The sequence below is a fragment of the Cylas formicarius genome, unplaced genomic scaffold (genome assembly GCF_029955315.1).
Source record: "Cylas formicarius isolate icCylForm1 unplaced genomic scaffold, icCylForm1.1 PGA_scaffold_3__17_contigs__length_32017465, whole genome shotgun sequence".
Classification (NCBI taxonomy): Eukaryota; Metazoa; Arthropoda; class Insecta; order Coleoptera; family Brentidae; genus Cylas; species Cylas formicarius.
The window spans coordinates 22,820,524-22,843,230 of record NW_026844326.1 but is presented as its reverse complement, the minus strand read 5'-3'; the positions used below and the strand labels follow the sequence as shown (position 1 = coordinate 22,843,230).

Sequence of the window (22,707 nt, the reverse complement as noted above, 5' to 3'; positions counted from 1 at the left end):
TAAACTAAAATAATTTCAAAAACTACTGAGCTTATATCCTATTTCAAACTTCCTAACCGTAACTGAGTTGAGTGTAGTTAATCATGAATTTGTTCATTAAGGACGTTATCAATGGTGCTGGTGATTGATATAAAAATTGTTACTATTTGCTATAAAGACGATTTCTTTGTTTTTTTTAATTTGAACTCAATTTAGGGATACATAAACTGCAAATTCGAAAATCTTACCAAAATTCAACTTGTTTTGGGTCTTAAGGTCTTGCGTTCACATTTTGGGTTAGGATGCGAGATGCAGTTTTCATTGAGATGTTGAGCTGTTTGATTAAATAATGGCGTAAAAGTCATATCGTTCATTTTCTTTTTTTTTGCAGATTTTTGTTGCGATTGTCAAAAAACGCCGTCTGGTGGCACGGTAAGCAATCGTACACGTTTCACACGATTGAGAGTCTAATAAAAACGTTTTTAATGATTGCACGTTTATCAAAATTCGTCAAACCCTTTTCGGATCGTCCAGATTTACCTGCGAAAATGTTCCATCCGTTCCATCCGTTGTCGTTACTTGGACATATGGTACTTCTGTCTTCTATATTTTTATAACGCATTCGATCTTCACCTAAAAATTTTAAATCACTAGCGTCCCAATAATCTGAGATGGCGTTGTTACTTTGTATTTTTCATTTTTGTAGTAAGGGCAAGTGTATATAAATATCGTAGGAGCAATAAAAATGAATTAAATGCACTAAAGAGATATGAGGTTCTTAAACACAGTGGAATAACTTACCATAGTTGTTTCTTCGATTTTTTCAATTAGTTTGTTAATCTTATTCTAGATTATATTTCGGTGTTAATGTTACAATAATTGTTGGTAAAAAGCACTTTTTTGGAACGCCAGTGAAAAAATGTTCAGTGAACTAACACCTTTATTATACAAAAATTATACGTTCCCACACAAACATCGCTAAGAAGCTATAAAAATATCCAAAAGCTTTATATATATTTTGACTCGCATACAAGACTTATATTAGATATGTAAAAGTATATAATTATTGAGCCTGGGAGAGTAAACATGTATTCCCTTATGAAATTTTGACAAATCCACGTAATCATTTTGGCAGAATATTTAAACTAACGATGTTATATATATATATACATCAATACATACGATTATACAAGTACAAAAAAGACACTATCTTATAGGTTGCAATATTTGGTAATTAAGTATTGTTATATCAAAGGCCATGGAACCTGGCAGTTTGCGTATTTAATTTAACGTTGGTCAAATAATTGCTATTAATTATAAAAAGAGGAACTTATCTCAACCGTAACATAAACGAACCTAACTAAATCAAGTAAATGACATAATGATAATATAATATGTGCATAAATATATAAATATAAAAAAAATTGCGATAATGTTATAGTATGGCCTTGCACCAAAATTAATATTTCCTTTTTTTTTCGACCGTTCAATATGAGTGTTGTGCAATGAAAAATTTGTTGTATCACACTGTTTGCAGGATCGTTAATATCAAATTAATATTCCCACTGCGTCGCACTTTCGTAGGAAGTGTCGCCCAAATGAAAACAACCGTTTTTCCCGGCAGTCAGATAATTGCCGTTGACCGTTTTAATGCACAAACGGGTAGGTTCGCGCAGTTCCAGGTAGAAACCCTCGGGGGTGTCCGACTCGGCCGTTACTCCCTCGCTGTCCGCGTGCCAATATTTGTTGTTTTGACCTGGAACAAGTAACCGGTCATTGGAGTAAAGTTCACCAAAAGATATACCGTTTTTACAACCTTTTATGAGAATGAGTTTAAGACCCGATTGTTGTAAAGCGGAATATAGCCGATATAAACTGTTATATTAATTCATATTAGTGTGCTTTTTATAAATCTTCCTAAAACACTCCCTACTTGAGATAGCTCGATGTCAAGTTGAATTTGCCCATTAGATAGGTTGATCTCCTATGTCAAAAACACATTAGAAAGCTTAAACTGATTTCTAATTTAAAATTTATGTAGATAATTGATTTATAATGGATGTTTTCCCAGTTTGCTATTGGTTGATTTGTGGGGGTTGGTGAAAATCGTGAAAATTAACTTCCGAGATGACTAAAACACCGTATAGTTGTGAATGGTGTCCAACAAAAAAAAAACGCGGAAAGAGCGTGAGGTTCCAAAAAGTCAACTTAAATTCCACCATGCCAGAATTCTGAGACGGTTGATATATGATGCGTATCAGAAGAATACTGTTTGTGTAGTATTTTGAACATTTACTGTTGCCAAGAGACTTTGCGTGCCTTCGTACGAAAAATTGGTTTTTATTACAAAACCATCAATAAGAGACAAGTTTTGATGGAATCGAGAATAATTTCGAAGTGGAGGACAAGATATTTGAGAGAAATCCAAGAGATTTGTGATATCTAGACACATTAATAAGATAGAACTGACATGGCGACAGATGAAAGAACACCTCGCCGAAATTTATTTCTGGGGCAATAGAATTAATTACAAGTGAAATAGAAAAAATATCTGCTTCTAGTTAGAAAAAAAATGTAGAACATGTCATCGAAGAAAAAAGTGTTGTGTGAGAGAATTAATTATTAATGTGATGGACGATAATCACTGTCGATTATTTTGATGTAGAATAACTTTTTTTATTAAATATTTTAACATTGTTTTCATTTATATTTATAATAAACATTTTCAAGTAAGAATGGATTTTCCACTGCATGGACTTAATATTAATATATTAATCGAGGAATCTCACCGATGAAATTCTGTACAAATTCGTCAGCTTTCAGCATTTGTATGCACAAAATACCGAAGTACGGTTCTGGAACGTCATTGTGGAATCGCGAATCTATTTATTGCGAGGTTGGTTAGACTGTCATAAAAATTTACTAAAATTAAATAACAGATCATGTCGTAAAAACGGTATGTCGTCCGAAGAACTCTAACATAATGCTAAACTTGTGACTATAAAATCAGACATGAGCATAAATGGTCATAACATTGATTTGATGTTATATTTGTCACACAATTTCCAAATAATTAAAATAATAATAATAATAATCTTTATTATCCCACATATTTAAAATTCAGCGTATTATGGATTTCGTCAAGTCAAGATATTAAAGGACAGAACATTAGGCATTATTAATTTTTAATTATTATTATTAATTATTTATTATTAAAAAATATATATATTAATTATTTATTATTTAATTATTATTATTAATGGTTGGGTTAATCATGATACCAGGTAAATCGATTTCTCAGAAACATTTTGTTTTGGACTTGAAACTCCTTTTTTTTTTTCGATTTTTAAGCACCTGAAGAGATTCACATGAGACGTAAAGAGCCCACCCCTTCCTGTGGCACTTTATAGAAGTAAGCGACAAATTTGGAAAAGAGAGTTTCTAAAATTTCCTTTAAAAATGGAGATATATTATGTTGTGAAACTTATGACTGTAAAATCACCCATTAGAATAAATTGTCTATTGCATGTATGCAATATAGGTTCCTAATATATCTTGATCTGAAAATATATTTGTTACCTAATAATAATAATTAATGTGTTCCATCATCAATTATTTTACATTAAAAAAGTTAGTGTGATACGACTTTGGTGGTTCACGGCTATTTCTTCGTGAAGGTAGAGCAAACAGAAATGTCATACTTACTTGGATTTTCAGATTTTGAAAATTTTGTATTTTTAGACACTCTTTGTAGCTCGGTGCGTAAACTTATTTAAAAGGTCAAAAGTGTTAGGTATATCTGTATAAGTGAATGTATAGGCATTTAAAATATATTTTTGTAAGGGTTAGGTATACCTTTAAAATAAACAACGCCTTTTTCGCCCCGTTCGACCTGGATCGTCTCGTACACAGCCTTGTTGCATTCCAGCTTCGGATTGCCGGGCGACTTGTAGCCGACGAAACCCTGTTCGCTCTTAAGCACCAAAATGGGACGGTTGACGAGATAAAAGAAGTACTTGCAGGTGTCGTCGACGGTGTCGGAGTTGGCGTACAGATGGCCCGACCTTTTAGTGATGACGTAGCGACCGTTGTTAGCGCGAAATGATACTGAACCGTCACCTTGCCAAATCAGATCGAATAACGCGTTGGATGTTCTGCAAATGTTAGAAAAAGATAAGATGATGGCAGAAATTAAAATAATAATGAAATAATACAAAGCTTTCGATATTTCTAACTTTTTATGCAACTTTAAAAATTGTGAACTGTCCTTAGAGCATCGATAATAGGCAACAAAATTTTAATTTGAAAAATATTGCTTATAAAAGTAAGTTTATACTATTAAAAGAACCACAGTTCACAAAAAATAATTTTAGTAGTTCTAAATTCTCTTTGAAACGCGTTGTCATTGGCTGTGACCGGTTGTGACGTCAATTCACTGGTTAGACTACGTGCCAGCCCGACGGTTGCATAGAGAAGCCATTAGAGAAGGACAACGCGTTCGTCTTGGTGGTTTTAATTTTAATTTTAGTCTTGGCTCCCTTGCTTTACTTTGTATTTATATTTTATATCTTGCGTTTAGTTTCAAAAAGGAAGTTTTGAAAATGACGAAGTTTCGTAGTTGTTAAAATTCGAATGGTATATGGTAATGGTATAAATAAAATGTAAATTCTTCACCAAAAAAGGATTTTGTTTAACTAGTAGAAACCTAAATACTGATTTTAAGTTATACTGGCGTTGATAAGTATTCTTTATTTTACATAGATCAGGAAGCCATTGCTATGGAGACTGCAATAAGATGGGTGCAAGTTCGAAGAGTTAAAAATGTTTGCATGATTAAAGCTAAAGTGACACCTGCTCGTAATGTTAACAAAAAACGACGGCTTTTATTTTTTGGTAGACGAAAAAAAAGTTTATCTGGCGTTTTCCGGGTTGTACTCAAACAAGATGGCACGATTTGTAATATTGCATTTGTGTTGCTCCCATTCTTTTCATATAAAGCACACCAAGCACAAATACAAACTCGCGTAGATTAAATATAAACACCCCGAGCCGAAAATAAACGTAAATAATATAAATATCTTATCCTATAACCTGAGAATAACACTATAACATGGCGCCGTATCAATCGACAATCAGCGATATGATGTCACGATCATTCCCGCGTATTTAGTGTCGTTTGAAAAGAATAGCCGAGTGTCACAGCTTGAATTATTTATTGCAACTTAAATATTGGTTTTTAAGTTTTGATATTTGGTATGCTTTATTTCTATACATAAACAAATGTATTAAAGAAATATATTTGGTGTGTATCAAAATGTGAGTGGGAAATAAAGACAAGTATCAGTAAAAATAAAAACCACTTTTTTAAGAAAAATAGTTCCAATTGCGTATTATTGTAGCATATAGTGTATATATGAAGTCTCGGGGTCGATGGAACATTAGACCTTTTACGAATAAGGTATGTAGGAATCTGCTAAAAATTATATCGAGTGAGTAATGGACTTTTGTCTATCGATTTAAAATACCTGCAGCGTAGTGGTTTTGCTTGAAACAAAAAGGAAAAACAATTTTGTTTTTTTTTATGGACGCTCCGCTCCGCTATCCATTTTTGATCATTTCTGTAAAATATTTCCCTATAATTATCTCTCTAGTTGTTTTCTAGATAATTAATTTCATTTCCTTTATTTTTACTTGGGTATTTTGTTTCGTATTTGCGAGAGAAATTGAACACTGCTATAGCGTATATCCACAAGCACTTCTATCGCAATTTTCAGAAAACTGTCACTTATTTTCAAATAATATTTTATTAAAATAACATAACCTATTAGTCTGCATAATGGCTACAAAATTCAACACACGAAACGTCAATGCTCTGAAATTTTTATGGATCCAAACTGTATCTCATAGTAACCAAGAAAAAAACTGCAGTGTACCTTTTATCTCCAACGGCCTGAATTCCTCCGCCAGTTTCTAGAGTCCAGTATCTATCCTGCATGGTCCGTATGTACCAGCGTTTCGTACTCCAATCGAACTCCAACTGGAAGGTCTCGTGATCGGAAATCTCGTCTTGATTGGCAGTCACGTCAACGCCTATTACATTAGAAAGATTTATTAAACAATTATTTGTAAGAATATTTCTCCTCTTTATTTATTTATTTTTATTACACACAGATTACAATTTTTTATTATTTTTAAAATAAAAAATTCAATTCGATTAAATGAATTAAAGTACGTTGAATTCTTAGAATTGGCATGCAAACTAATGAACCATTTACTAGTTGTAAGTAACGCAAAAATACTAAACCGGTTCTCAAATGTAAATTAAGTTCGATATTTTTAAACTGAATTACCCTATTTGAATAATTTCATACACATACAAGGTGTTTTAAAACCAATTCGAAAAACTCAGATGGCTTATTTAAAATAAAAGGTAGTTTGTTGGGCCAAAAGCCAACCATTACGAAGATATCGAGCTACAAATATAGCGGTAAAATAATGTTTTTATTTTTTATTTTTAGTTTTCGGAGTAATTTATATTTTTTGCAAATGAGTGGAGGGGATTACACTACTTTAAAGAAAAACTTACGCAATGACATGGAAAGAAACACAGGTTTATTAGAATTTTTTTAACCACAAAAATAAAAAAAAACACATTTCACAAAAATTATTTATATATTATTTTAACAACAATAAAGATAAAAATAAATTAAGATTAAAAATAAAACATTGATTTTCCGCAATCCGCAATATTTATAGCGCGATGTCTCCCTAATGGTTAGGCCCAATGTTTAGATAACAAACTATCCTTTATTTTAAACAAAGAATTGTTTTTCGAATTTTTTTCGAAACACTGTGTATAGAAAACAAAAGAAAATTGTTACAAATTCAATAAACACGTTTCGTTTTTATTTTACTTATAATTCTTATAATTATTACAAAATCATTTATTTATTAAAATAAATAAATAAAAATGAACCCCGCTACTATAAAATTATAAAAAAAAACAGATAATCTAGAAAACAATGGCACTCTAGACTCTAGAGTGTAACGCCACATCATTACAAAAAAATAATTAAATTAAAAACATTTCTTCTTAAATCAAAAGCAAGTTTCTAATAACTTATATTTTATATACAGGAGTTATTCATTGAAAATATATATGGAAATAGTGCTTACTTATCTAAATACGAATATTAAAATAAAGAAAAAAATTGAAGTACCTAAGCCACCTAGTTGAAACATCTAAAATTTTCTTTGGTAAAACTTAAAGAAAAAAAAAACAAAATAAACTCAAATTAAAAGAAAAATGGAATCTATTCTTTTATTATGTTGAGCAACTCCGTTTGTAAAATTTTTGCTATTAAATTCTTTTCTTTTCAATGTTATAAAGCATTAGATTGAAAAAATGCCGAAATATGGCCTCTTGCCCCGAAAAGACTATCGATAACCTTCCTGTTATCGTAGGACCAAACATCTATTGAACTCATTATTATTAATTGCCGTTAGAACCCAAGCGGGTGGCCGAATCAAAGCAGGGACGGACTCGAAACTGATGAAATGAAATGCGTAAAAAATAGTTTATACGACAAGTGATGAAAAAGTGAGAACGCGAGTTCTTTAGATCGAGCAATATTTTACTACAACAATACAGCACAAGTTAACGGGATCTATACATGTACACAATATTAGGTATATATACCATAGTTTCTTGTTGATAAAAACATATCCATCGCTATACTAGTTAGCTAACTATAAAGTAGGTATCGCGTCAAAACTAAATATAAATAAAAATAAATTTTAACCTAGATCAGTTTTACTCTCAGTGTCACCGTCGTCATTTATTGACATTGGTTACCAATAATTCTTCTCTTTGCAAGTTTTGTTCTACTTGATTGATTGAATTGAGGAAGTCTTAGTGCGGTATTGACTCATTTTTCCCGCTAAAGTATCAGATTAAATACTGTTTGTTTGAGAATGATTTTAATATTTCAAGCAATTACATTTTTATATTGTTTCCTTCAAAATACATATATTTTTCGGTACATCTTGAGTCACTGTTGAGTCATCATGATTTTTGCTAACTAGTTTTCAAATAGTTCTGACGTAGTGTCATCCTGATGGTAAAATTACTTGAAGAACTTTACTTAGATTACAAAATTAGAAAATAGTTCGATCAGTGTGGTGATTATTTGTCTCAGCCCATTCAAAAATACGTCGCTGAAAGCGGTTCAAGCGCTAACGGCTTTTTTTATTTATGGCATTTCCCTCGAAACAAAAGCGTCTCTTTAAATCCGAAAAGAGCACGCTCGACGCGGACAGAGCTAGGAAATCATACCCATTACGGCCAGTTAAAAAACGGTTATTAACACGCAGACAACGTGATAAACGCACTGGCAATAACAATTTCGCTTAATCTCGGGAAAATTCTCATTACCAATGTATCTCTTCCGTCTTCGACAACGGAGATATTCCCCAGGTCAAGGTGTAAAACCGAACGCAATATACCGTTTTGCACAGTCGTTAAACTGGCATCCGACCACGATAGACGCAACATCTGCAAAGCGTGACCGAACCGATGAATTTTTATTACACTTTCATCGTGTATACCACCATAATACAAGTATCAAACAATATGCGAGATGACTGACCAGCTTAAAAGACATCTTCCTGGCCCGCTGTTAAGTATTAGAAGAGAAGTGTTTTTCCGGTACTAGGCCTAGATTATGCAGCGATTATAGTCTTCCGGGTTCTTTTAACAACTTTAACAACTGCGAGACGGACGGTCGCAAATTTTTTTAGCTTCGTCAAAGAATGAAGAATTTTTGCCTTCTAATCGATCTTGCGGAACTGTATTGGTAAACTGGTATACAGTGAACGGCTAAAATATGGAGCAAATTCGTTTATAATATACAGGGTGGGTCAAATAGTACACTTTTTAAAAAACACCACTTTTTAAAATCCATTTTCGAATTCTGTGTCAAATTTCACGCATAATTTTGAAATGAACAGGTAAGCGGCTAGTACCACTAAAGTTCTTAAATTGTTACAATTACATTTCGATCAGTAAAGACAGTGAATATGATGCATCTAAATCTAACGCAGGGAATTTAAATTTTAATTGTTATTGAATATGATGACAAAACTAGAACTCAAGAAGAAATTTATATTTGTTTAACGCAAAATATCCAGAGAGATCGTTAGGATCATTAAAAGATCGTTTAAGACAAAGTCGTCCAAAAACTAATGAGAATACAAGATTAAGCATTTTATTAGAACTTATGTTAGAAATGTGCAACGTAAATCTATTTTTCATTGTCAAATACGGTTTAATGATGAAACCACGCTTTGTTCAAATGGTTAAATAAACAATATTGTAAGTATTGGAGTGCAAATAATGCCCGATATAAAGGTTTGTGCAAGGATTTTGAATAACAAAATTATTGGACCTTATTTCTTACTGACGCCCGATATTTACAATTTCTCCAAAATGACTTAATTCAGCCTGATATGCTTGACAAATACGTGTATATATATATATTTCCCGGACAGTCTATTGAACATACTACTCCACAAGGAAAAACCGCAAATTTTAGATGATCTACAATTTAGAATTAAATACGAAATAAAGAGAATTAATGAAAATATCCCGAGTAATGTTTTTGGATGGGGTTTTAAACCGATTAGCATACTGTCAGCTAATAAAATAAATTCTTTGATATGCCCTGTTTGTAACTTTAATTCTTTCAGTTTCATTTAGATGAAGAAATGTAATTGTGACAATTTAAGAACTTTACTGGTATTTACTGTTCATTTCAAAATTAAATTCCACATTTAGCTCATAAAAATAAAGGGTGTGCTACATGAATGCGACATAAATGGTGTTCCATTTTTAAAAAATGAACTTGTTATGGATATCTAGTTTTTTAACCACCCTGTATATTTTCTATTTACCGCAAAAAATGTGGAAGAAAAAATTATCATGGACGTGTACGAGTATTTTTCTTGATTTTTAAATGAATTTGTTCCATATTTTAGCCGTTCACTGTATACAAATTTACATAGGGCAATATAGTTCCGCATAATCGCTTAAAACAACAAATGCCTAAGATGCTATAAAAGGTTCAACAACATTAATAATGAATACCTCTAACGAAACTTAGGATCGTTGAGAAATTTTACTCCTTTTGATCTCAAATATTTCCGAAGAAGCAGCTACACCGCTTTGCAGCAACTAGAAAATTTAATATAGAAATTGCAACGTTCCAAAAGAACGGAATCTCTTACCGACAACACGACGTCTCGGTCTTTTGGAGTTCAAGAACCAACATGGCTGCTAACAGTTCGTCAAATCGATAATTTTCTACGCTGTACTTTGCGCAATTTTTTCTGAACAGCAATTTCCACACACTTAACTCGTTTATTTTATATTTTGAGAAAATACTGCCGTAAAAATGTCGCATCTAAACTTATTAACGATCTGTCAGCGGCCATGTTGGTTGTTGAATGCCACAAGGTAATTGCTTATAAGCGAGATTTTAAATCTCGCGCTCGCGCATGTTGAATGGATACTCAACATTTTTTTCATAGTTGCTTCGTAAGTTCCTGTATTCACGATATAGACAGGGCCTCTATATCTCTAGTAGCCATATGGAATCCACAGAATGACGTATATATGTGGCATACAAGAACGTCATCCACTCAGTGTGTGAGCAACGCTATATCAATTATTTTTAGCTTTAAATTACCCAATTGGTAAGTACTTTTTCAATTTGGTTCTCTTTTTTTTATAATGCCACTGATATATAGAAATTCGGTCTTCATGACACACGGTTCACAATAAAGCTATATGTTTGCTGGTCTGTGGCAATGAGCACTTCTGCCTCAAACATTTCACTCAACATTTAACTATGAGACATAGTCTGAGACATTTCTGTATGGCACAAATATATGCGAACCTCGGGCCACCTTTATTCTTTAGTCTGCCAATAAATTCATCAAATTATTTATGAATTTCGTCATGAAACTCTTGAGAAAAGATTCTGGCTCAAAATGTCATTTAACAGTTCAATCAACTCTTGGCATTTAGAGGTTATGTTTGACCGTTTTTATTTTAGTTGAAACGTTTACGATTGAGTCTGTTCTAATAAGAAATATAAATTATACAAGAATTAGAACATGGAAAGAAGGTGGTGGGCGAGGCATTGGTCAGATAATAAGAATGAAATGGGCTTAAAATTGGTTAGAAAAAAGCTTAAAGAGGAGCTTCAACCTTAAGTTTTTTAAACACAGGTAAAACTTATTGTCAATCTGCTTACCTTGTTTTACGGATATAAACCGCGCATTCAATGCTGCCACGAAACTCGCTTGTGGCAAGGAATCTTCTAAAGAAAACAACTCGTCCTTGGTAACGGTATTGGACCGACTCTTCAGCACCGCCTTCGAACCTATAGGGCTTAGATACTGTCCTTGTCTGTCCCTAAGCGCCAGCTGACCGCTATGGTACTCGGCAGAAAACAGACAGTCCTTACTGCAACTGTCTACCAGCTTGCCTAGAAGGAGCGAATAGTTTGTTCACTAGCAACTTACAGATATACCGTTTCCCGCACCATTTAACGAAAGGTATTTGTTGTTGCACGTGTGTATGGCGTATTTGCCCTCTTCATCCTGGCGGAATTCCAAAGTGAAAAGGGTATCTTCGCCCCACGGTATGTTGGCGTCCACGTAGATTTCGTCCAGGCTCTCGGAAAGGTGGGCAAATCGTTTGCGTCCGACGGATCTGATGTTCATTTGTGGCCTAGCCGCCAGGTGGACGTACCAAAATTCCGCATCGCTCGGAACCTGGAAATTAAAAAAAAGGATGGAGAAACCGCAGTCGAGCACTGTGCAGATTTTTTTTGACAGTAAACATAAAAAAATCTACTCTTGTATTTCATACCTCGATAACAGCTGGTGGTAGAGACGCGTCGAAAAATATATTTTTTTATTGTTTTCCTTGTTCTCCGTTCGCTGTGGTACGGATTTTAAAACGATAACTTTCGAACCGTGAGAGCTAAATTTTTAGATTTTAGCTCCTTTTTTACACCCTACGGCCCGCACAGCATATTTGAAAATGGCTGTGCTCCGACTTCGGAGGTCTTTTCTTTTTTCGATTTTCGGGTTTTTGGGGCTTTTTCTTGGATTTAAACGTTCAAAAACGACATTACTGATAAATGATGGTGATCTTTTCGCATAAATAGGTCAGACCGAGGCGAAGAAATCTTAGCAATGTCTGCGCTTTTGGAAAAGAAAGAAAGCCCAAGGAATGAACTAAAAATAATAACGTTCAATTTTGCCAGAAACCTTCGTATTGCTTTAAGATTATTATTGACTAGTGTTGGGACCGGTCAATTGACCGTCAATTGAGCACTTCTTAATTGCCCGGTCAATTGCCCAATTGACTAATCAAAAAATGCTTTAAACCCTCCCTGTTTGTAACCGTCTCCAAGGAATATATACGATATACGATTCTTAACGATTCCTGGAATCCCAATAAGAATATCGACTCCATTTGGTTCCCATAACGACGCGACGGCGACGTAACGGGCAATATAAATAAATATAAATTTCCTGGTACTTTTAAAATTATTTCGGTCAATTGACATAACCAAATTTGACAGGTCAATTCCACAACCCTTTTGCTGACTATGACACTTGCAAGTGGAGAAAGGTGTTTCTTTACGTTAAAACTAATTAAGAACTTTCTAAGTACTAGAACCATATAAGATGTCTTAACTTTTTGACAAGTCAGCATGAAATCAAATAGACTTAAAAGACGCAATAAAAAATAAAAGTGAGCAAGAAAAAATATCTTTAGTTTATTTGTTTTCATTACAAAACATTTTTGTGATTAATTCAAAAATTGAATTAAAAATCCATTTTGTTTATCCTTATTTACCAAGAACGATTTCCAATTTTAAGTTTTTTGTTTTACTTAGTTTTTATTATGGTATCGTCTATCAAATATATGATTTTATCTAGGTCCAAGTAGATAATTAGGGGCCGCAATATGTATTTTTGAGTAGAAGATGCCGCGTTTTCTAACATTTTGTAAACAAACACTAACCAAAATTTTTAGATTGATATGAAGAATTTGTTGATAATTGTTATATTAAAATATGTTTGATTATTTTTAATTGTTATTAAGAGGATATCTATTTATTTCTTAGTTATGAAGCGTATAAAAGAAAATTCCATTTGAGCCTCTCGCACGTAACTCTTTGCTAAACTTACATGTGACGGCGACATCCTTATATTGAGATCCACAGAAAAAAAAATCATAACAAATGACACTTTCAGAATGGCTAGCGTTCAAAAGTTCATAAATAGTGCATTTACCTTTGCGGTGCAGGTCAGTTTATCAGACGAGGCACCCAGAAAATAACCTCTAACGACGTTTCGGAATGCCCATCGACCCGATCCGTCTTCGGCGACGCTAATTTGAAACTTGCTGCCCGGGTCCTTTTCTTCGCTCTCGCAGGTCACGTTCCCGAACGAATCGACGGCCAAGTATTTTTCCAAGTGCGACCGTAAATATATCAAACCTGAAACAAAACAAAACATTTAAATTTCGTTGCGAATACAAAGCGATTTTGCAAAAAAGAGACTGGAGAAACGGAACTATAACAGGTATTGCAAACTGAATGATATATTTGAAATATTTGGAGAACTGAGAAAGATATTGTAAACAAATGTGGTGTTGATGTCATAGGAGGCACTGGTTTAATTTTGTAATTGTATTTTTCTTTTTCGGTTCTGTGAGAAAAGAAAATTCTCATCAGATGATATTCCTAAATGTTACTGCTTAAGAACGAAACTAATTTTTAATTAATTTCAATGCCATTTTTTTTAGTGCATAGTAAAACATTTTTTGTACTATTTATTTCTAATAAGTTACGTTTAACAAAACACTTACTTCAGTTTTTGTATTTGTTTTTATATTAAAATTTTAAAGATAAAATAAGTACCTTACCATTTGTTTGACAAAACACATTTGTTTGTTATTGTTTACTTGCTCTTTTTTTATTTTATTTTTCTGTCTAAAAGAAATTCACAATATTATATTTTTCCTATTTTCCCACACATGACAGGAGTGTCATTTTCAAAATGGTCATTACGTGGAGTCTTAAAAGGTTGAATTGATGCTTTGCATTCCAATATCTAACCAAATTAAATTCGTTCAAATTTTATTTTAGGTTCTCATATCTTTTTCTATATAGGAAATGGAAGTAGTATTCAAAATTTAATTAATTAGTATTTTAAATAGTAAATTAATAAAAAATAAATAAGAACTAAAAATTCAGATTTTCACGAAATTATATATTTTGACATGACAATTGTTTCGACAACACCGTGTCTTTATCAAATGTATTATTTACAAACTACCTGTTACTATATATACCGAAAAATGTTTAAGTGTGTAGCATAATTAGAATTTAAACACAGAAAAACACATTTTTGACAACAATTTTATAAAGACGCGGTGTTGTCGAAACAATTGTCATGTCAAAATATATAATTTCGTGAAAATCTAAACTTTTAGTTCTTATTTATTTTGATGAATGGATTTTCATCAAGTAAAAGCCACCTCAGTTCAATTAGTAAATTCAGAAAAGTCAGAATGACCGGTTAATGTTATTATTCTTGTTATTGTTTAGATTTTATAATACGGAAATTATGTATAATTTATTTAAGCACGGCTACACTACTCTAACTATAATTTTATTATTGAAAAGAAGAAAGTTTGTAACTGACCATCATGTGTCATACAAAAAGGCTTATAATGCCAAAATTAATATTCGTATCACGTGCGGTGTGTTAGCTCGTGGTCTAACCCGATCAAATTAGTAACACAAGTAAGCTTCTTGTGACATTGTAATGCCCTTCAAACAATAACAAAAAGGAACCAAAGTGTGCGTTGTGCGGGACGTCATTTCATTCGACAACAAAAATGGTGCAGATGTTTTATAAAACTTAGGAACGCATCCTCTTCGCCAAATCATAGATTTTTGGAAAATTTTGGAAAAAGGCAGGAAGAACAGTTCACTTTTGACAACAGTTTGCAAAACGTGAAATTTACGTTGGCTGTTTCAATTCCAATATAAAAAATTACAACAAGATAGCAGCATTATTTGGAAGGCTTCGGCAGCTTTAACTTTGCTTAAGCGTATTAAATTAAAATAAAAGAGCTGTTTGTACGTACGTAGCAATGTGGCTATTTTTGGAAAACAATTATTTTATTGTGGTCAACAATAACGTCAGGGACAACGGAAAACAATACGGATATATGGGATGTTATCGGTCATAAACGACAACATCATTAACTAAAAAGAAATGTTTTACATGGAATTAACTGTGAAGTTTTTATTGAAAAATGAACAATAGAATTTGAGTAATCGACACTAGCAATAGTGAACGTGTTATTCTTTTTTGAACCACTTGATAAGATGTCAAAAAATATTAATTTGAATAAAATGTGTATATTGGGCTGTTTCGAAGTCTTTGCCATGGTCTTAAAAAATAAATCTATTTTGTGGGTTTTTCGTCGTATAATGTTCCACAGTTGTTTGTGATTAATACAACAATGAAAATGGTATGAAAAAATTTGTTGGTTTGCTTACAAATAACATCATTAACGAGATGATTTTTTTTACGTGCAGCAAGCAAAATATCAAGTTAGAACAGGCTAAAGGAGCGTCCGATGCAGAATTTTCCAAATTTTTTTTCAAAATTTTGGCAATCAAAAATGTTGATTGTTTTTTCTCATACTCTTTGAGTATCGCATAAAATACCACCACTTTTCTTTTAATTTCTGTTGTTTGGCAACCTTCATCTTTCTATTTGATCTATTAAGGGTTTATTCCGTGAATCTATAAGTTAAAATATTTAAAAAACAAAATGTTTAAATGCTTTAAGATAATGGATGCATTTAATTCAAAACCTAAATCAAACTGAAAGACCAATTTGAACTATAAAATGAGGTGTTTAAAAATCTCACGTGGGAGAAACAAAAAAATATTTATCGCTTCTTTAATTATGATTTTACACTTTTACATTTTTTTATTTTTTTTAAAGTTTCATAATTTTAAATTTTTCCGAATGCTTTAAAGAAAAAAAAAACTTTGCTGTTGACTTTAATACTTCAATACTCCTAACTGCGCAATATAGACGTTTAGACATAGGCTATTAAATCTGGTGTTGTACAGTTTTTTGAATATAGCAAGATAACTTACTATCGCCGCTGTTGCTCGTGTCCGGTTCCAGCGTCCAGATCTGTTTTTTCTTTAGCGACGCCCCGTTGGCGTTAATCTTGAAGCCGAACGTTTCGGCGGTCAGATAACGATACTTCGAATTGATAAGACCTATCGTCCAGCAACCCTTCAGCTGGTTCTGCGAAATTATGTCGCCGCATCCGTTGACAGCGCCATTTTGAACTCCGTTCATTGTGAATCGAAGCTGCCTGAAACGAATACAAACAATTATCAACCGTGTGCATTTCATAGGGAATATATTATATTGCGAAAGAGTTTTGTTCCTCCCTAAGACGGAAGCAAAATTTTTACCGTTCGGTAATAAATTATAGTATAACAATAACAAAAGCTACTTCATAAATTAAGAGATTTCATAATTACATTCGTAATCGGGTATTTTTGAATAGTGAGAAGTAAAAAGACTAACTCTACCTTTGAACAAATTCGGAAGCTCATTTCTATAGCAACTAAGCGGCGAAGAAAACACCATATTATTTCCTTCGTTTAGTAAGATGCAAATACATAATGACAAGAAAAATGTCGAAGTTAGAACCTGTTGAAAAATAGCGATTTTTTAAGAGCCTCGAACTTTTTGCACGTTACTTTGTTCAAATACTGTAAAATATCAACAGATTGGCATATCTTCCGCGCATATGGCGCAGTTACTGTTTTAACACGCTCACGTGGTGACTTCGTGTTCGTCGTTTCCTTCGACCTCAGTACCTACATAAATATTAATACCTATGCGGAGTTATACAAAGCCCGATGGTGATTCAGCTTTTTAGAGGCACATTGAAAATTTAACAGCCGTACCATTGGAAGTACACGCCCAAGTTCAAGGACGCCCAAGAGTATCTAAAAATAAATACCCATCGCACTATTTTTGTTCGTATTGCTCTGTGCAACGAGTGGTTCGACGTAAACATTCTGGTCTGCATGCAGAGTGCATTCTTGGATGTCTGAGAAAAAATACGTTTGCGTGTACCACGTGTAAAAATAAGCGGCAAGAGAGGATTCCCACAAAGATTGTTTGCAAATTTATTTCGCATTCCTTTTCAGCAGATGAAGAGATAGACTACGTGCATATTGTACATTGTATGTCGGCGATTAATATTAATAGGCGAGGAGGTTGATTTGATTTGTCGGTTGCAGCAATGTTGTGTATGTACTGTAACGAAACGTCATTTTCTTTTAATTTGCCTGTTCTTCAAAATTTGAGGGATATCTGGTGTCGACCAGATCATTTTGATCTGCCTATCTTTTTACACTTCTGTGCCTTCTATTTCTACAACTAAATTTGAGACAAGCTTGTTTTTTTCTTATTTTGAAAATGCTTTTCACCGCTACACGGAAGATAACTTATAATAAAGCACCACAAGTGCAGAATTTTATTATTGTATCTAATATAAAAAAACTACGCAAGCAAAACAATTTTCCAAATTGCAAACAAAACAATAATTTTCTTGCACAATTTTTTAAGTAATGGTTCCATTTCCTAAAAAAAAAAATACAGAATTAGTTCTCCAAACAAGAGAATAAAATTCAAAGAAATATGGTGAAGTCATCAAATCTCTATTGTTTTTTTTTTGCTGGGTCTGCTATGAAAACAGTATAAAATCGTAAACTCAAACTGAACATGACTAATTTCACATGACAATTATGTGTGCAAGAAGTATTTGAACAAATTTGGCGCAATCCCAACAAAGGCAAAATTTTACGAATAATCAAAATCACAATTTAATTTGGTATTTGCTCTCTTAAAGTGACACTTTGAGCACGCTTGCTCAATTCACAATTGGGTATTTTAGAGTAGGGATTACAAATAATAGTATAAATAGCTTTTTCGTGATTGAGACTTTGTTTTAGACGGCACCAATTCCAGTTTAAATATTAATCGCAAAATAATACATCGGAAATTTACCAAAACATATTACCTCGAAGAAAAAGCGTTTATATTTCGAAATTAGGCGAAATAATAAAAACTACCGTTCCGGACTACCATATGTGCACTCCTTCATACTGAATGCGATTAATATTATTAAAAATACCCGTTAAACTATTAAACACCGTATTATAGGCAATTATCGTATGTATTAAGGCTGCGACGATGACCTGCGGAGAGCCAATTCTCGATGAAATCGACCAAGAAATTCAAATTAAAGATTCCTTGCAATAGACGTACCTACAAACACATTTCTAGCGATAAAAAAGATAGATGTCTATTAATAATATGCGAATCGAGGAATTTAAAATGATGTGTTTTAGCTAATGAACTGGATTTTATGCAAAAGAAGAAGAAACATGGAATGTAAACTAAATAAATTTAGATAATATGAGATAATAGATTTAGTTGCCGGAAGTAAAAGTAAATGTTTCTATTTAGGAACTTTTCATTTGTGTATTCACTAGAAAATCCACTTAAATTTTACACAAGAAACATCAGTTCAATTCAGTTAGTTCGTCGTAACGTGGTCAGTAAGTATTTTCTGTAAAAAAAAACGTTTTCTTTGCAATATTATTGTTGAGGGTGGTCCCCCTCAATCTACTTGATGCTAAAGAAGCTAATAAATTATTTCAAATATGTATTCATAAAAAATTGATCTAACCAAGAAATTTCCACTTCCAACTGGTCCAGAAACACGTCCTTAAAAGTTGGTACACACCTTCAAGTATAATACCGCAACAGATTATTTCAAATTGATAAATTTTGCGTCAGCCAGTGGAAATTCAGGCATAAAAACTGGAGATTTTATATTTTAACCCTAAAATCGGGACACGAGAAAGGTCAGTTGAAAAAATATTAACAAGCTTTTTTCAAAAACTTACCAATATAAAATCAGAAGATCAAAGCTAATCAAAAGAACTGACGTGTATTGTCAAATATGAGTGCTAAGCTGACAAAGCGCATGCTTCTAATGTTTTTACTTTGTTTTAACTTAAACTACGTTGTATGTACAACATGTCTTGTTTTTTTTAATTGTATTTGCCCAACTTCTTTCTAATATTTAAAAATTGAATGTTTTAATATATTACTCTCAATTAATTGTAATAATTATTGTTCCACAAAATTATGCAAATGTCTCGTGTTTAATTCTTGTCCGTAACGAATATTTACAAGGAAGTTATTTTAGTAACAGTTTAATTGTTTAAGATTAATAAGAATACATTTTGTGTTTGGTTTAGTTTACAAAAACAAATAAAAAATGTAGCACTTCATAAAGAAAATGGCCACTGAAAAAAGCGTGCAGCTTTGGTATTATTATTAGAATAAATATTAATATTTAATTGTGTATAATTTTAATTTAAACGATAATAGATCAAACCGACATTAGCATTCTAAATTCCAATATATGTAGTTATACGTATGTGGTTTACGTTATTCTTAATTTTTAGTTTAGACAAATAGTAATGGCTTGTTCATCCGGAACATAATATAATATAAATCTTATTATACAAAATCCAAAATGTTTTTGAAGAAAATACATATACAGCAGTTGTTTTTATAAAATTATGTTTATAAATTATTAGAAAAAAATAGCTAGCTGACTCACGCAAAAAGATGAAGATTAAGCTTTAATGAAGTGGTGGTTTTCTGGAAAAAAATTATCCTTTTCCGAATTAAGGAAAAGAGATTTTACGCAAAATCAGAAAATATACTAATAAACATGGTTGCATTTAAATTTCCAATGCTTGGCAACTCCACAGATGTGTCAATATTTAAAAGTGCATTATGGTGCATTGTGGTCGTATACCAAATTTGAAAAAGAAACCTATTTAGTTCTCCAGCACTTCTAATATGACCCTCAACTTGGATCACCCTTTAGAGTAAAAAAGCAATTTGGGAGGTAGTTTTCTGATCAAAATAAGAAAAAAGTACGCACAACCTCCTCGGAAAAATAGTTACTAAAACGGCTTAAGGACAGAACCATAAAATAGTTTTGTAAACTCTGGATCATTAATATTTGAAATCAGTGTGCTTATATAGGTGGAAAGTTATATTATTTACTTTAAATGAGAATAAATATTTAACTAGTTTTGTAGAATGACATCATAAACTATAACTAAATCGCAATTACATATGTTGATGTACTATAGAACATGCAACAAGGTTATAAACGACACTTTAGTCACGACTTTGTTTAAGACACAGAGAGAGGAGAGCAGCGGAGTGAGTGACCAGCTTTACAAAACAGTACGATACAACCGACGGCATTTTGACTTGTATTTTAGTAGTAATTATATCTACCGAAGGCATTGGATCACTCCCAATCCGTGACTAAAGTATCGGAAACGCACGAAGTGGCTCGAAGTTTAAGAAACCGATGTCGTAAAATGGCACTTTGCGCATAGTTGGGTATTTTGGTGTAGGGAGTAGAAATAAAGTATACCGTTTCAAAGCATAAAGACAAAAACAAATGAAAAATAATAAAGGTTGCGTGGAAACCGGCAACAATCCAATAAACAAGTAAACGACAACAACATTTATCCGTTTTTACTCGGCTGTCTAGTAATTTGCAAAAATATACGATTTAAAATGTGATGTTTGGGAAAAAAACATCAGAACGCGACAAAAAAGAGAACATCGGCTCTTCCCACGTCGATTAGGACGAGTACTCAACCGTGAGTTGAATGAGATGCCCGAATATAGCACATTTTAAAACCGATCTACGTGACTATCAAATGTTGTGGCATAAAAAACAAAATATACATAAATCACTCATATGACTTTTTTTTTCGTTTCCACTCGATTCCCCTCACGTCTTTACGAGACCGCAACGAAAATACTGACAGAACAAATTACCTCAAACGTTTTTCTTAAAAAGGGACGTTCACTTTTACTTATTTAGGAAAAAATCGGACACTAATAATTCCTCAAAGGGCAAAGATTCTGTGACCACACCGACCGGCGTACAATCGATTCGACAAAATGCGTTCTTCCCTGTGGAAGGAAATCGATGCGCGCACGCGAAACTCTGTGAACACGACTGCCCTATCCGCAGCCACGACCGCGTATATCCGGTGAATGAACCAACGGGGCAGACGAAGAAGAAAGAACTTTGCGTGGGGTGGGGAATTTACAAGAAGCCACGTTTACAGTGTGCAGAAAAGCCGGTCGGGCGCCGCACGTTTCGCAATTTTTAATTGCAGCTGATTATCGAGCATCAACTTGGCCGTGGACTTAGCGTGCGTTAACGCTTTTGGTGTTGAGTCCTGCGCAGGCGACTCGGTTTATTGGAATATAGACATTTCACTTCGAAAAGGGACGTAATGGCACCTTTTTTCTAAACGGCGATCTCTTTTCCATGATAATTTAATGAGATCCGGGCATATGTCGTCAAGATGCTGCCAAAATGAGAGCTGTCGAACTAACGAAATGTCAGCGGCCATGTCGATTGTTCATCGACGCATGCGCATGTTCTCAGTCTTTTGTGATTTTGTTGTATCAGTATTATCAGTAGCTTTATGGTTAATTATCCAAAGGAATGAGTAATGTTCAATTTATCGTAGCCCCTTTAGGGACATTTCTACAAGGGGTCCCATAACTTACCTAAGTTATACCCTATAAGTGCAATACATATAAATATAGATAGTAAGACAGGTCTTATAGACGACAGGCCTTTAAAGATAATACTTTAAACTTCAAGAATACCATTTTGTTATAACCAGAAAATAACTTAAAACAGAGAACTTACAAAAACATAAATGCAAAATAACAAATAAGAGTGTCATTGTCAGAAATTTTTAACAACTTTATTATGGAAATATTGAACAAATATGTACCTATGAGGAACAAAAAATCCTTAACTCCATGGATTACTGAAAATATTAAAAATTAAAGAACAAAGCCTATTAAAAAATACATACGAACATCGTCTCCTCATTATCTGACATATTATAGACAACTAAGGAATTATACAAAACATGCAATAGCTAGGAAAAAATAATAATAATAATAATAACAATCTAAAATTAGCAAAATTGAAGTATTTTGGATTTTCAAGTAATTCCTAAAATCTTATGAAAGACATTCTTATACGTAGATGCAGTCTTGTAATTACAAAAAGTACAACAACGAAATCTTTGGTACAAACTGCCGAATTCTCTTTTCTTTATATGTGTCTGATATGAATCAGAGTGTAACACATTCTAAGCTTAAACAGTTTGCCGATTCTGAACTTCATTTACCAATCCATTGCAGAAGATCAACAAAACCCTAACGCAGATCTTAACAACTTGAACTTATTTGCAACAGATCACAACGTAAAACTTCACACAAAAACACGTTCGAGAAAACGTTGAACGAAGAATCTACGTTGAGATTGAAAATAACGGTATCCCAGTTGAAAACATAGCAAAAAGTTGAGGTTTGACTTTTGACAATTCTCTATCATTTGACTTTCACACTAAAAAAAAAACTTGGAGCCAGGTACATACGCCTTAA

At 32.9% G+C, this 22,707-nt stretch overlaps 1 protein-coding gene across 2 annotated transcripts; it reads right to left on the bottom strand.

Annotated features, from left to right (window-relative positions):
* Positions 1-896: 896 nt before the first annotated feature.
* LOC132699698 (protein singed) lies at positions 897-21,270 on the bottom strand. Of its 2 annotated transcripts, none has more exons than XM_060666546.1 (8): positions 21,067-21,270; positions 16,248-16,474; positions 13,354-13,559; positions 11,586-11,817; positions 11,295-11,528; positions 5,913-6,069; positions 3,835-4,133; positions 897-1,735 (listed from the first exon to the last, which is right to left on the bottom strand). In XM_060666546.1, the coding sequence occupies exons 2-8, from the start codon at positions 16,456-16,458 to the stop codon at positions 1,533-1,535; spliced, it is 1,542 nt and encodes a 513-aa protein (XP_060522529.1). In that variant the 5' UTR covers positions 16,459-16,474; positions 21,067-21,270; the 3' UTR covers positions 897-1,532. The 2 variants fall into 2 exon arrangements, with proteins under 2 accessions (XP_060522529.1, XP_060522530.1); XM_060666547.1 differs by lacking the exon at positions 21,067-21,270 and adding an exon at positions 16,819-16,872.
* Between the last annotated feature and the right edge of the window lie 1,437 nt (positions 21,271-22,707).